Source organism: Coregonus clupeaformis, chromosome 11 (genome assembly GCF_020615455.1).
Source record: "Coregonus clupeaformis isolate EN_2021a chromosome 11, ASM2061545v1, whole genome shotgun sequence".
NCBI lineage: Eukaryota > Metazoa > Chordata > Actinopteri > Salmoniformes > Salmonidae > Coregonus > Coregonus clupeaformis.
In genome coordinates this window covers 39,462,241-39,477,620 of record NC_059202.1, presented here as the reverse complement: position 1 = coordinate 39,477,620, position 15,380 = coordinate 39,462,241, and the positions used below count along the sequence as shown (strand labels likewise).

The following is a 15,380-nucleotide window of genomic DNA, read 5'->3' as shown; positions in this document are numbered from 1 at the left end:
CTTCTTTCCCAGCGTGCCTGTCAGTCGGAGGGCAACACCCTGTATTTCCATGGCAACAACGAGGAGGGGGTTGGCCACACTTTCGCCTCCACCCGAGACATCGACCTCCACCGAGAGGAGGGGCGGAGCTACTGGGAGGAGGACTTTGAGAGTCTGCCCACCAAGTGAGACATAGTGATGTCCTAATCATAATCATCATCATCTCTCTGTCTCCATCCCTCTATCTCCATCTCTCCCTTGCTATATCCCTTCCCATATCAAAAGCGTTCTTTCATCATCACCATGACCATCATGGAAGTGCTTTTTATTCTGGGCTTAACCTGGGTCTTGGAAACTGTGAATCTGTCACTCACAAGGCTTATCTCATTCCCATGATACTATATCTCATCTGTCATTTATTTTAGTTCAGAGGACCTGTCTATGTCAGTTGAAACCTGTCTTTTGTCACACGTGTCATATGTCATGCGTCATGCATGGCTCAAGCAGATCCTGCTGAGGACTAGAACAGGTGTCGCCTCCCTGTCCATACTCCATCTGTCACAAACACAGGAACGTGTCATCAGAAGGAGAGACAGAAACTGCTGAGACAGGACTGCTGTTCCAATGTAACCCTTCTCTGTGTGTGTGTGTGTGACTGGTACCTTGAGGGGGCAGTATATGGGACCCAGTGTGCAGAGATAGAGTCAGCCATGGCCCTGGTGTTTAACCCCCCTCTCTCTCTCTCTCTCTCTCTCTCTCTCTCTCTCTCTCTCTCTCTCTCTCTCTCTGTAGCTGGGACATCGAGGGGGCTGTGTATGGGACCCATTGTGGGGAGATAGAGTCAGGCATGGCTCTGGTGTTTGAGAGGGATGGAGAGAGGAAGATATGTACTCCCTACCTGGATACCACCTCCTTTGGAAACCTTCGGTTTTACTTCACCATGGGTAAGAGTCACCTACCACTGACACAGGCTCTTTCTCAATTATGTAAAAATATGTCATCTCCTTGCCTTTGTACTGACCTGTTGAGCTTCCACCATATTGTTTTCACCTGTCCAGTATTTTCCAATCAGTGAAGATGAAGGGGAGGGACAAGGAGCGGACAAATATTAAGAACATTGAGAAAGAGGCTTATTCTCTGTTAGCTAAGCTGTCAGTCTTTTTCAGCTTGCAGCCAAACATTTTCCTGACAAAGAAGACATGCTTGTATGTGTGTTTCCCTGCAGGTGGTGGGGAGTGTGACCCAGGAGAGTCCCATGAGAATGATGTCATCTTGTTTGGGAGGTCAGAGGGGAGACGAGACCTTGTGCTGTTGGATACCCTGCCATACTCTTCTTATAGGGTGAGACTGCACACATAACATAGACCTGCTCTATCTACTACAGTAGGCTGCTCTATGAACTGAACAAATTCTAACTGTATTTTTCATGTTTAGCTAACTAAATGTAAAATATGTTGCTCCACCCAGCTCGGACCATTTTTAATTCCTCAACTGTGCTTCGTCTCATCTCATCTCCCCTCCCTCTCTCTCCTCTCCACCTCTCAATCTTTCCCCCATATCACTCCTTTCCCCCTCCTCTCTCCCCCAACTCACCCCTCCTTTCCTCACCCTCCCCCCTCTCCAGCAGACTCCGTCAGTAGTGTCAGTAGCCCTGCCCACAGACCTCCAGACCCCGGTCACCCAGTTCTGCCTGGAGCAGCGGACACATGGCGGTGCCAACCGCCACGTCTGGGCAGTAGACTTCATGCAGCTGCTGCCTATCCTTCCTGGCACACAAACCCATGTAGCACAGTTCTCTATTAACCTGGGCTGTGGGTCCTACCAGCCAGCCAACAGGTAAGATATGATACGACCTGGACTCAAACCCAGGTCCAGCGACTTCCAACCCAGCAATTTAGCCGTTCCGTCAAGAGATCGAACCTCGCTGCAATATGATATGATACAATATTGAGTTGTCCATTTCCATCGGTGCCAAGTTTCTAACTTTTTTGTCTAGTTGTTTTTTAATTTGCATAATTTTGAGGTGTAGATCAGATTTTTCTCTCTCTTTGTTAGTGTGAATCTGGAGTTTTCCACCAATCACGGTCGTTCCTGGTCGCTGCTTCACACAGAGTGTCTTCCAGATTTGTGTGCTGGCCCCCACCTACCACACAGCACAATCTACTCCTCAGACAACTACAGCGGGTAGGCACCACACACACACACACACACACACACACACACACACACACACACACACACACACACACACATGCGCACACACAGATTAGTGTGTCCCCATAGAGATACATTCAATTACTACCTGTGTTTTATTTAAAACTATGTTCCTGTTTCTATCTATCTGTAGCTGGACTAGGATCTCCATCCCACTGCCCAACGCTGCCCTGACTGAGACCACACAGTTCCGCTGGAGACAGAGTGGCATGGGTGCTGGCAACATGTGGGCCATAGACAATGGTGAGAACCTTTTACACACACTGGTGGTCCTGTGTGGCTCGTCAAATCAAATCAAATCAAACGCTATGTGTCACATACACGTGTTTAGCAGATGTTATTGCGGGTGTAGCGAAATGCTTGTGCTTCTAGCTCCGACAGTGCAGTAATATCTAACAAGTAATATCTAACAATTTCACAACATATACCCAATACACACAAATCGAAGTAAGGAATGGAATTTAGGAATATATACATATATGGACAAGCAATGACAGAGGGCATGGACTAAGATACAGTAGAATATTATAGAATACAGTATATACATATGAGATGAGTAATGCCAGATATGTAAACATTATTAAAGTGACCAGTGTTCCATTTCTGAAAGTGGCCAGTGATTTCAATAGGCAGCAGCAGCCTCTAATGTTCTAGTGGTGGCTATTTAACAGTCTGATGGTCTTGAGATAGAAGCAGTTTTTCATTCTCTCGGTCCAGCTTTGATGCACCTGTACTGACCTCGCCTTCTGGATGATTGAGGGGTGAACAGGCAGTGGCTCGGGTGGTTGATGTCCTTGATGATCTTTTTGGCCTTCCTGTGACATCGGGTGCTGTAGGTGTCCTGGAGGGCGTGTAGTTTGCCCCCGGTAATGCATTCGGCAGACCGCACCACCCTCTGGAGAGCCCTGCGGTTGCGGGCGGTGCAGTTGCCGTACCAGGCGGTGATACAGCCCGACAGGATGCTCTCAATTGTGCATCTGTAAAAGTTTGTGAGGGTTTTAGGGGCCAAGCCAAATTTCTTCAGCCTCCTGAGGTTGAAAAGGCTCTGTTGCGCCTTCTTCACCACACTGTCTGCGTGGGTGGACCATTTCAGTTTGTCTGTGAAGTGTACGTCAAGGAACTTGAAGCTTTCCACCTTCTCCACTGCGGTCCCGTCGATGTGGATAGGGGGGGTGCACCCTCTGCTGTTTCCTGAAGTCCACGATCAGCTCCTTTGTTTTGTTGACGTTGAATGAGAGGTTATTTTCCTGGCACCACACTCTAAGAGCGTGGGTCTGGCGACGCTAAGTTGGTTGGTTCAAATCCCGTAATGATTCACTTTCTAAAAACTCAAAAAGAAACCAATTCCCATCTTTCAAAGGTATTATATTTCAAAGTCCATCTATGTAATTTCTTATATCTCCCTTATCTGTGTGTCTGTCCAGTGTACATTGGTCCATCCTGCCTTCGTTTCTGCTCTGGAAGAGGACACTGCTCCCGGACCGGCTGCAAGTAAGAACAGAACTGAATGAAAAAATGAACAATATCATATCTTCAATTAATTATTCTCATTCTCAATAATGCTGATTCATCAAATGTCTTAGAGCTAAGATCGTGATCAAATCATTTTATTTCTATTTTTATTTGTATGTATTAATTTATGTATTATTTTCTGTATCTGGTTCCTTTCCCGTCTCTCTCTCTGTTTCTCTCCTCTGTCTCTTTTCTTTATCTCTCTTTCCGTCTCTTTGCCTTCTTGTCTCTCTCTCTCATCCCAATTTTCCTCTCCCTCCCTCCCTTTCCTCATATTTCTTGTTCTTCTGTCCCCATCTTTTCTAACCCCCCCATATTTCTGTCCCTCTCTCCACCTCCCTTCCATCTCCCTCTCCCCCTGTTCCCTTCCCTCCCCCTCTCCTCCCACTCTTCCTTCATCCCCTCCTTCCACTCTCCCCCCATCCCCCCTCCCTCCCCGCCCCTCTGCTCCTGCAGGTGTGACCCAGGGTTTAGTGGTCCAGCTTGTGAGTTGGCATCCCAGACATTCCCTGCCTTCCTGTCCGAGGGCTTCTCCTCCCCCAGACTCTCCTCCTACCACAGGTAAACTAAAAGGAGAACATGCTCAACGATAGACAGTCAGTCAGATGGACGGACGGACGGACAGACACACACACACAAAAATGTTGGATGTTAGGCACTGTGTTACATTGCCATTAGGAAAATGTGCAATTGTCCCCCCCAAATTTTTTTTTTACAATTGTCTGAACATTCTATTTTGTTTACATTTTATGTTATGTTATGTTTATGTTATGTTTATGTTATGTTTATGTTATGTTTATGTTATATTTATGTTATGTTATGTTTATGTTATATTTATGTTATGTTATGTTTATGTTATGTTTATGTTATGTTATGTTATGTTATGTTATGTTATGTTATGTTTATGTTATGTTATGTTATGTTTATGTTATGTTGTGTTATGTTTATGTTATGTTATGTTATGTTTATGTTATGTTTATGTTATGTTATGTTTATGTTATGTTTATGTTATGTTATGTTTATGTTATGTTTATGTTATGTTATGTTTATGTTATGTTTATGTTATGTTATGTTATGTTTATGTTATGTTTATGTTATGTAATGTTATGTTTATGTTATGTTATGTTTATGTTATGTTATGTTTATGTTATGTTTATGTTATGTTATGTTATGTTATGGTTATGTTATGTTATGTTATGTTATGTTATGTTATGTTATGTTATGTTATGTTATGTTATGTTATGTTATGTTATGTTTATGTTATTTTACTAGCCTCTCTGGAGTGTCAACTAATAAGCAAGGCCCTATTACAGTTTTTTCCAACTGCTTACACACGTTTTCAAAACTATGTCTCCTTTTTTCAAAACTCTACACACAATTCCCAAAACTGCACACACAAAATGCAAAATGCCTCACATCTCCTTCAAAATGTAACACTTCATTCAAAATGCCATAAACACATGTCAGAATGAAGCATTTGCATCAAATGGCAAACACTACTTTCATAATAGTAAATTTTTGGATATACCATGTAAACACTGTTGTTCTAAATCTAAAGCTCTTTGGTCTTTCATAGGCTTATATATACATTTCAATACAATGTTCTACAGTGAAAGTAATCTGCTGAGAGTGGTAACAAGTACACTGTAAACACCAATGCAATGTAGAAACAGAAAATATTTATTAGGCCAAACATTACTGTTGTATACAGTAGCATACAACAAAACCATAAACATATGTGAACCAAAAGTATATTCTTTAGAATACAGTAAAGAACACAATTGTGTGTGGGGGGTCCCAGGGGTGCAGTCCAGGAAATGGTAGGGGGGCAGTCACCAGTGCTAAGCTACGCTTCATCTCTTCTCCGGGCTGGGTCTGGCCACAATACTTCGTCCACATCACAAGATAAGTTTTCTCTTGCCAAACATCGAGGGAAGTATCTCCTAGCATGGCGTATCCAACCTTGGACAGAGGCAACCTCTATGTCCCCACATGCGTCCTCCATTTCCTGGAGAAGCGGCATGCGGGCATAGGGTTGGCAATCATACACTTTCCAGCGCCAGGCTGATAAGAATTCCTCTATGGGATTTAGAAAAGGTGAATATGGGGAAGGTACAAAACTACAAATTGTGGATGGGTGGCAAACCAGTTTTGGACCAGAACAGCCCGGTGAAAACTAACATTGTCCCATATAACCACAAATCTAGCAGGCTCCTGATCTGGATCAGGGACAAGCATTGTGTAAATTGCATCCAGAAAAGTGAGGATATGGCCGGTGTTGTACGGACCCAGTGTGGCATTGTGATGGAGGACCCCGTTTTGAGTGATGGCAGCACACATAGTTATATTACCCCCACGCTGTCCAGGGACATTGGTAATTGCCCTCTGTCCTATTACATTTATTCCGCGGCGCCTGGTTTTGGTGAGGTTGAAGCCAACCTCATCCACATAAATAAATGTACATGGGCATCCATCTCCAAAACTCTCTGTAACAGACAAAAGGATATACAGATGAGTAAATATGGTATTTCTGAAGTATTGGAAGTAGTGTTGCATACATACCTCTACAAAGTCATGTCGCAGATTCTTGACTCTGTCAGAGTTTCTCTCAAATGGCACCTTGTAAAGTTGTTTCATCGTCACTTGGTGCCATTGGAGGATGCGTTGTATGGTCGACAGGCTTACAGCATTGATGTTGTTAAATATGGTGTCATTATTCAAGATATGCTCTCTTATCTCTCAAATCCTAATTGCATTGTTGGCCAAAACCATATTTATAATTGCAGTCTCTTGTACATCTGTAAACAAGCGTCCTCGTCCTCCATGATGTCTTTGCCTTTCCACTCTGTACAGAATTCAAACACAGTATGTGTTCAGCATAGGAACTGTAAACAATGTACACAAAAATGTAGTACAGCATGATAACCAACCTCATTCATTCAATGCAGTGCAGTAAATTGATGGCAGTTACAAATGTTTATGCAATACTATGCAGTCATACGTATTTTACAGTACATTACTGTAATGCTAAAATAGTAATTAGATAGTTGCATACCTGTTCTCATTTCTGAAGGTTCGAATTATGGACGCCACTGTAAATCGACTCAAGTTGGGCTGGACTCTCAGTCCAGCCTCTCTCATGGTCAAACCGTGGTTGATCACATGATCAACAAGTGTTGCCCTAATCTCATCAGAGATGGCTCTCCTTCCTTCTCTTCTTTGCCCTCGTCCTCCTCTTCCTCTTCCTCTTCCTCTACCTCCTACTCCTCCTCTTCCAACTATTCGTCTTTGAATTTGTCCTTGTTGTTGTCCCCTGCCTCTCCCTCCTACTCCTCTTGCTCTCTGTCCATTGTTGGCATCCATTGTTCAAAACAGTCCTATACTACAGTAAAGCAGTGATTGGTTAGTGATCAGTTAAGCAATTAGTGTTTGAACATGTGAGGAGAGTGTGTTTGACCTGGTGAATAAGTGTAGGATTTTGATTGGTTGTGTTTGGAAAAGGAAAGCAAGTCACTTCCTGTTAGATTTTTGTGTTTTAGGTAGAGAATTGTGTGTAGTGTTTTGAAAAAAGTGTTTTATGCAATTGACAACTGAGTCAAAGGCTGAGAAATAGCTTATGGTTTTGGAGATTTGGTGTGTAGTTTTGCACTTTGAGTGAGAGGTTTCAAAAATCGTGTGACATGAAAAGATTTTGTGTGTAAGCAGTTGGAAAAAACTGTAAACAGATTGTGAAGTTCTTTCTCTCCTCCTTCCACAGTTTCTCCTCCCTGAGGGGAGCGGAGGTGAGTTTCGGCTGTGGGGTTCTGGCCAGTGGCAAGGCTCTGGTCTTCAACAGGGACAGCAGACGACACCTGGTGACAGCACCGCTGGACAGCTCTCAGGCCAGGTAGAGTACTGGGCTAGGGACACACACTCACAGGTGCATACAGTACACTCATGTGTCACTGTATGGGAAAGGAAGAGGAAAGAGAGAGAGGGAGAGAGAAAAAAACGGATAATGTCTTGCCTTTTCAGTCCATGTCTATGAATGAGACTTGGAGGTACCCATGAATATACACATTTACACTCCTTCTCTAAGGGCCAGTTTCACAGAATAGACTATACTGGGATCGTATCAGGGTTCATCTCATATGCTCAGCATTCATTATAATCGCTGATTAATATTGCAGAAGTTCCAACAAGTCACCTCTCTCCTCTCCTCTGTCACCTATTCCTACTTTCTCTCCTTCTTTCTCTCCTTCCCTCCATCCCTGGGGTGTGAGATGGATGGGGACTGCAGATGAGAGGAGAGATGAGGGGAAAGGAAGAATGAAAGAGAGTGAGGAATAGAGTAGGAGAGAAGGAGGGAGAGATGAGATGGCATCTGTGTTAGATTGATTATGCCTTCTGTGGCTCCCTGTGTGCCACCTGACGGCCATATTTAATACCACTTTCCTCTCAGATTGAGTGAGCGCCTGCCTGCCAGAGGAAACTGGGCTGGTGATTAGAGCCACACTGAGCCAGAGCCAAGGACAGAGCGAGCTGAAAGCTCAGTGTGTCACTGAGTGCAGTGTGTATGTTTGTGTGTGTGTGTGTGTGTGTGTGTGTGTGTGTGTGTGTGTGTGTGTGTGTGTGTGTGTGTGTGTGTGTGTGTGTGTGTGTGTGTGTGTGTGTGTGTGTGTGTGTGTGTGTGTGTGTGTGTGTGTGTGTGTGTGTGTGTGTGTGTGTGTGTGTGTGTGTGTGTGTGTGTGTGTGTGTGTGTGTGTGTGTGTGTGTGTGTGTGTGTGTGTGTGTGTGTGTGTGTGTGTGTGTGTGTGTGTGTGTGTGGGTGCGTGTCTGCGTGTGTGGGTGTCTGTGTGTGTGTGTTTAGGGGGTTGATAGATACTGCAGCACTCTGGGTGCTATCATTTCTTCCTTAGTTGCTAATATGTCAACTCTCAGAGACACATTATGAGAGGAAGGTGTAAACATGTCTAAATGTGTCTGACTCTCTCCCTCTCTCTCTCTTTCTCTCCCCCCTGCTCTTCCTCTCATCCTTCTCTTCTATCTAATTTTGTCCTCATTCATTTAATCATCTCATCCATCATCCTGCCACCCCTCCTCCCCTCCCGCCCTTCCTTTCTCCATCCATGTCTATTTACCCCCTTCCCTTCCCCTTTCACCTCCCCTCCATTACCTTTTTTGTCTCCTTATTCTTCTGAATGTCATTTTTCATGTTTACCCTTTACACACCCATCCCCCTCTGTCCCCCTCTGTCCCTCCATTGTCAATCTTACAATCCGCTCTCGCTCTTTCTCTCTCTCTCTCTCTCTCTCTCTCTCTCTCTCTCTCTCTCTCTCTCTCTCTCTCTCTCTCTCTCTCTCTCTATATATATATATATATATATATATACATATATATATATCACTCTCTATTGATCTCAATCAATTTTCTCCTTTCTCTCTGCTGCCATCCATCACGTTTCCATTTTATCTCTACCCCTCTCCACCCTCCCCCTCTCTTCCACAGGTACCTCCAGTTCACTCTGCGTCTGGGAAGTCGTAGCATCCTGAGCTCCTGTCCTGCCCCTGACCAACCAGGAGAAGGTGTATTGCTGCACTTCTCCTCAGACAATGGCATTACCTGGACCCTGCTGCAACACTACGCTTATCAGGGCTTCCACGAACCCAGGTACTGTACTGGAGGGGGTGGTGGGGTGGAGGTGTGTGTGTGTGTGTGTGTGTGTGTGTGTGTGTGTGTGTGTGTGTGTGTGTGTGTGTGCGTGTGTGCGCACACGCGTGTGTAAAACAGACCTAAGGCATCTGTAATACTGTTAACATACATATTTCCTGTGCTAATGGATGCCTGGTGCTGAAAGGAGAGATGTAACCCACAGGGACCCATTGACTCATTTAGTGCTGTCTACTGTGTGTTGTAATGAAGACAAATGGCTACACACGCACACACACACAGAGCTGGGTCTGGACCTCCTAGAGAACTCTTCATCAGGGGGCAGAAGGCTGGGGGCAAAGTGTTGGGATAGAGGTGTGAATGCACATGGTGTCTGTGTCTGCTGAGAGGAGGTAATTGAGTCCATAGCTGTGTGGGTTCTAGAAGAGCATCATCCAGACCCAGTCAGTCAGAGCCTTGCTAATGTGACTCATTCCATCTGGACTGTTTGGATTATTTAGAGAACATTGATAACACTCCATCCCACTTCCGCTCCTTCCTTTCCCTCCATCCTCTTTCTCCACCTACCCTTATCTCCTTTCTCTTTCTCCCTCTCTCCATCCCTTCCTGTGTTCCTCTCTCCGTCCCTCCATCCTCACTCTCCACCTACCTTCCCCTCCTCCCTTCATTCTCAATCCCCTCCATCCCTCCTTCCTTCTCTCCTCTCCAGGATCGTGTCAGTGGAGCTCCCCCCCGGTGCCCGTAAGTTTGGGGTGCAGTTCCGCTGGTGGCAGCCGTACCACTCTGGGCGTGGTCATGACGTGTGGGCGGTGGATGAGATCACTATGACCTCTGTGCTGTTCAACACCATCAGTCTGGACTTCAGTAATGTACTGGACGTCACTCAGAGTCTGGGCTTCTACCTGGGGCACGTCCAGCCCTACTGCCAGCACGACTGGACACTCAGGTATACTGAACCTAGGCTTCTCACTTTCCGGGCTACAGTCCTTCCCAATTCTATTCAGGCTAGTGGAGAGAGGTTGCACCTTAGCAGGTTGCTGTACACTGTCATGTGGTGGTGAACTATAGAATTCTAGTTATGTCACTGTCCATCTCAGTGGTACTGAATCATTGCTATTAGCTTATGTTTTTTGGCTTTTACGCTATCGGAACAAGACACAACATACTCTCCCGGGGTATAGTGTCATCACGAAATAATATGAAATGTGTCCCTGTGTAATTTACTCAAATAAAACCAAATGCTGCTAGCAAACATTACCAGCTGCAACATCATGATTAGATAGAGCAGCTTTACAGGTCTTGATAAAACCATTCACCTCTGCTTCAGATTGAGCCAAGAGATGTGTATTAACTGTTTCCCCCTACTGTGTTGTACTATAGTTTTCCGGACCCCTGTTCCAGTATGAACTACGTGGATGAGCTCTATGTGTTGTTAATGTGTGTTAGCTAACTGTTTATTGTACTGTAGTTTCTCAGGAGAGCCCAGCCCAGGCTCCAGTATCCGCTATGTCGAGACCCAGTCCATGCAGATTGGAGCCTCCTACACCTTGCAGTTCTCATTGGTCATGGGCTGCGGCCGAGACCCCTCTCCCCACATCGACACACAGGTCCGCCTGGAGTTCTCCACCAATCATGGCCTGACCTGGCACCTGGTCAAAGAGGTGAGGAAGTAGTGAAATATAATGAATGATCAACCATATGCTGGTACTATAAAAGGCACATATATATTGAGTGTACAAAACATTAAGAATACCTTCCTAATATGAGTTGCAGCCTCAATTCATCGGGGCATGGACTCTACAAGGTGTCGAAAGCGTTCCACAGGGATGCTGGCCCATGTTGACTATAATGCTTCCCACAGTTCTGTCCATTTGGCTGGATGTCCTTTGGGTGGTGGACCATTTTTGATACACACGGGAAAATATTTAGCGTGAAAAACCCAGCAGCGTTGCAGTTCTTGACACAAACCGGTACGCCTGGCACCTACTACCATACCCCGTTCTAAGGCACTTAAATATTTGTTGTCTTTCCCATTCACCCTCTGAATGGCACACATGCACAATCCATGTCTCAATTGTCTCAAGGTTTAAAAATCCTTCTTTAACCTGTCTCATCCCCTTCATCTACACTGACCTTTCACCTGGATTCACCTGGTCAGTCTATGTCATGGAAAGATCAGGTGTTCCTAATGTTTTGTACACTGTGTATCTCTATCTGTTTGACAGTCATGGAATTTGGCACACGTGCTCAGGGGTGTGAGTCTAGCTGACCTGTAGATTAGAATGTGGTTATTTATTTTTATTTTTTATTTGAGGAACAGCAAAGATTTTACACCCCTGTTTGGAACAGTCCTAGTTCTACCTTTCTGTTTTGATGGTCATATTATTGTATGGGATATTGGCCAAGTTACTACTATAAATTATGAATTTATCTCTTAGGATAATTCATCATTTTTTTATGAATCAGGGCACCAGTCCATTATTGGACAAAAATGATATTCTAAGAAGATCTGACTTATGAGTGATATTAACAATAACACTATAAGACAAAATTGTAATAATTGATTTATCTGAAGGTATATCTGATGAGCCTAATATAAGATTTGTGAATTTGTACCGTTTTCTAGAGCTTCTTTTGTATCAGAGAAACACACAACAACAGGTAAAATACAAAAGTTGAATAATAAAGAGTCAAATGAATCAATGGTTACAGGATGAATAATGATAATTGCATGTGACGAAACAGGATAAATTATGAATTCAATAGGTTGTTTACCAGCAAATTGTTAGAGGAGGATATTCTCAATTTGTATAGAGCATACTGAGAAAGGGTATGGTCTATGAATTGTGATTGAAGGAATCAACTTAAAAGGGGCAAGTATTGGTTCAGTTCTAATGTTAATGTTTAGCTGTTACTTAACTTAAACCCAAAGAGCTACACATTACACATCATGCCAATGCTGGGGAGAGAAAGGGCAATTATCTATAAAGTTACACTCAATAGATGGAATGGAGGTCTTTGGTCAGATGACAGTGCAGCCGCACTATCTGACGGTGATTTGGCTTCACACAAGCTCGGAGGAGTCCTGGGAGGTTGGAGACTCAGAAATGCGCGCTGACGCCAGGTAGAGGCAGAACAGTGTCCAACAAAGAGGTTTGGCAAGGAATGATAGCGTTTGCGGTTGTTGACTGAGATCTTGACAGGATCAGTCAGATGCGAGCTGGTGATCCGGAATCCTTAGCTTGGCTTCAATAGAAAAAGGACAATTCGCAAGAGTAAGTCCTTGGGTGGTTCGTCCAGAAGTCGTCTCGACAGTTACATCTGACAGCCAAAACATTCACTGGAACTGAGGTGTGAAACATTCCTCAGTCTTTTATTCCCCCCATTTGAGGGTAGTGTTCAAAGTATTCTGCCTAACCATCTGACCCTGCATTAGGGATTTGTCCATAAGTGTCCATAGCATGTTCTTCATGTGCCGTACACTCACAGAAACAGTCCAATAGTGAATTAAATTAAGTTTACAGTCCGTAGACACCAAACAGGCATTAGGTTACACATTGCATGGTTACTTGTAATAAGCATATTATACCTTCTAATAACATAGGAAAAACTAGATAATATCACACAACATACTTTACATCAACCCCAACATTGGCGCCAAACTGTATGGCTGCCGTCTTGAGAGTTTCGACCCAATTTTGCTCTTTTGTGATTATTTTGGTGTTTATCTTAACTTTCATGTATCCGCGATCATTTCTTATGATCAGGGGTTCTAACCGGTTCAAAGAACAGAACAGAAAACAGGAAAATAACTACATTTTTAGAGGAACAGAATCAGAACCGGGAGCGAAAGTGATCTATACTGTTCTGCAACAGAACCATTATTTTAAAAGCATGGGAACCGGTTAATAACGTTATTTTACATTCCGGGCATTTTTTTCCAGTCCCACAACAGAATTCAACAAAGCACCCATGCAAAGCCCTCACTCTGTCACTCAGAAACATATTCCAGTGTCTGCCTGCCAGCTGAAAATCTTTGCCAGTGTGTCTCCCGAGTGGTCTAAGGCACTGCATTGCAGTGCTAGCTGTGCCACTAGAGATCCTGGTTCGAATCCATGCTCTGTCGTAGCCGGCCGCGACCGGGAGACCCTTGGGGTGGCGCACAATTGGTCCACGGTAGGGGAGGGAATGTCCGGCAGGGCTGTAGCTCAGTTGGTAGAGCATGCCGTTTGCAACGACAGGGTTGTGGGTTTGATTCCCATGGGGGAACAGTATGAAAAAATTATGTATGCACTCACTAACTGTAAGTCGCTCTGGATAAGAGCGCCTGCTAAATGACTAAAATGTGTGCGTGTGTAGGCAATCTGCCCTTCCCCCTCCAAAGCATAGTCTGGTAGCTTACAGATGTTAAAAGTGGGATTCAGAAATTAGGGGAGAGATTTTTAATTAGAGAAGAATAGATTAACCTTTTCAATGCTAGTTAAGGATCCTACATTTACATTTTAGTATTTTAGCAGACGCGCTTATCCAGAGCTACTTACAGTTAGTGAGTGCATACATTTTCATACTTTTTCAAATAGTTTCACATTGGATTTATTAACTACAGAAATGTAAGACGTGTTTGTATTTTAATTCTGGTGCTGCTCTGCACACACAAGCTTGTTGGCTAGCTAGCTGGTCCAACGTTAAGCCAGTTCACAGACATTCGAAGTTCCTTCATAGAAGCCACTCCTCTGTAGGTATAGTTCTGTGGGCCTAACAACAAGATGCCCATTGCTTCAAGCCAGATTGGGAAAAGCGATGAAGCTTTTCCCAATCTTCCTGAACTCGATAGAGTCCTCCGCAGCCTTGCACCGAAACCTCGCCCAGGTGACCGACCATGTCCCATCGTAGTGCGGTTCCATCGATACAAAGAAAAGGAGCTCGTCCTTCGGTGTGCAAGGGAACACGGCGACATCATTTTCCAAGGCCACAAGATCAAGTTCTACCAGGATTTCACTTCTAGCCTGGAGAAGAAACGGGCCTCAAGTCCACTCCGCTTTGGGCTGATTTATCCTGCCCGTCTCCGTGTCACCTTCAACGGCGAGGTCAATTTTTTCGAAACTCCTGAAGAAGCCGAGTTCTTCTACCAACAGCGCATACATTGAATGCTTGGATTGGGATGATTTCTCACCTGCCTGTATTGTGTAACGTTAGTCCTTGTGACCGTGTGGCATTAGGCTACATACATCTATGGCTATATATCTATCTATCTATCTATCTATCTATCTATCTATCTATCTATCTATCTATCTATCTATCTATCTATATATCTATCTATCTATCTATCTATCTATCTATCTATCTATCTATCTATCTATCTATCTATCTATCTATCTATCTATCTATCTATCTATCTATCTATCTATCTATCTATCTATCTATCTATCTATCTATCTATCTATCTATCTATCTATCTATCTATCTATCTATCTATCTATCTATCGATCGATCAGTTTCTCGTGAAATAATCCTATGCTAAAGCTTGCTGGCTACAGTAGGTACACTACCGTTCAAAAGTTTGGGGTCACTTAGAAATGTCCTTGTTTTCAAAAGAAAAGCAATTTTTTTGTCCATTAAAATAACATAAAATTGATCAGAAATACAGTGTAGACATTGTTAATGTTGTAAATGGCTATTGTAGCTGGAAACAGCTGATATCTACATAGGCGTACAGAGGCCCATTATCAGCAACCATCAGTCCTGTGTTCCAATGGCACGTTGTGTTTGCTAATCCAAGTTGATCATTTTAAAAGGCTACTTGATCATTAGAAAACCCTTTTGCAATTATGTTAGCACAGCTGAAAACTGTTGTGCTGATTAAAGAAGCAATACAACTGGCCTTCTTGAGACTAGTTGAGTATCTGGAGCATCAGCAATTGTGGGTTCGATTACAGGCTCAAAATGGCCAAAAACAAAGAACTGTCACATCTCTTCCCGTTGCTCCCCTCTGGTACTCTGATTCGCTGGTCTACTGAGCCACCGGT

General features: G+C 43.9%; 1 protein-coding gene across 1 annotated transcript in view; it reads left to right on the top strand.

The window, feature by feature from the left end:
* Positions 1-15,380, top strand: part of LOC121577098 (reelin-like) — a 248,718-nt gene that overhangs the window by 172,833 nt on the left and 60,505 nt on the right. The window contains 12 exon segments of the mRNA XM_041890873.2: positions 13-164; positions 772-923; positions 1,205-1,320; positions 1,607-1,815; positions 2,035-2,163; positions 2,327-2,436; positions 3,618-3,684; positions 4,162-4,266; positions 7,463-7,591; positions 9,193-9,354; positions 10,064-10,300; positions 10,823-11,015. Of these exon segments, the coding sequence (XP_041746807.2) occupies positions 13-164; positions 772-923; positions 1,205-1,320; positions 1,607-1,815; positions 2,035-2,163; positions 2,327-2,436; positions 3,618-3,684; positions 4,162-4,266; positions 7,463-7,591; positions 9,193-9,354; positions 10,064-10,300; positions 10,823-11,015 (1,761 nt within the window).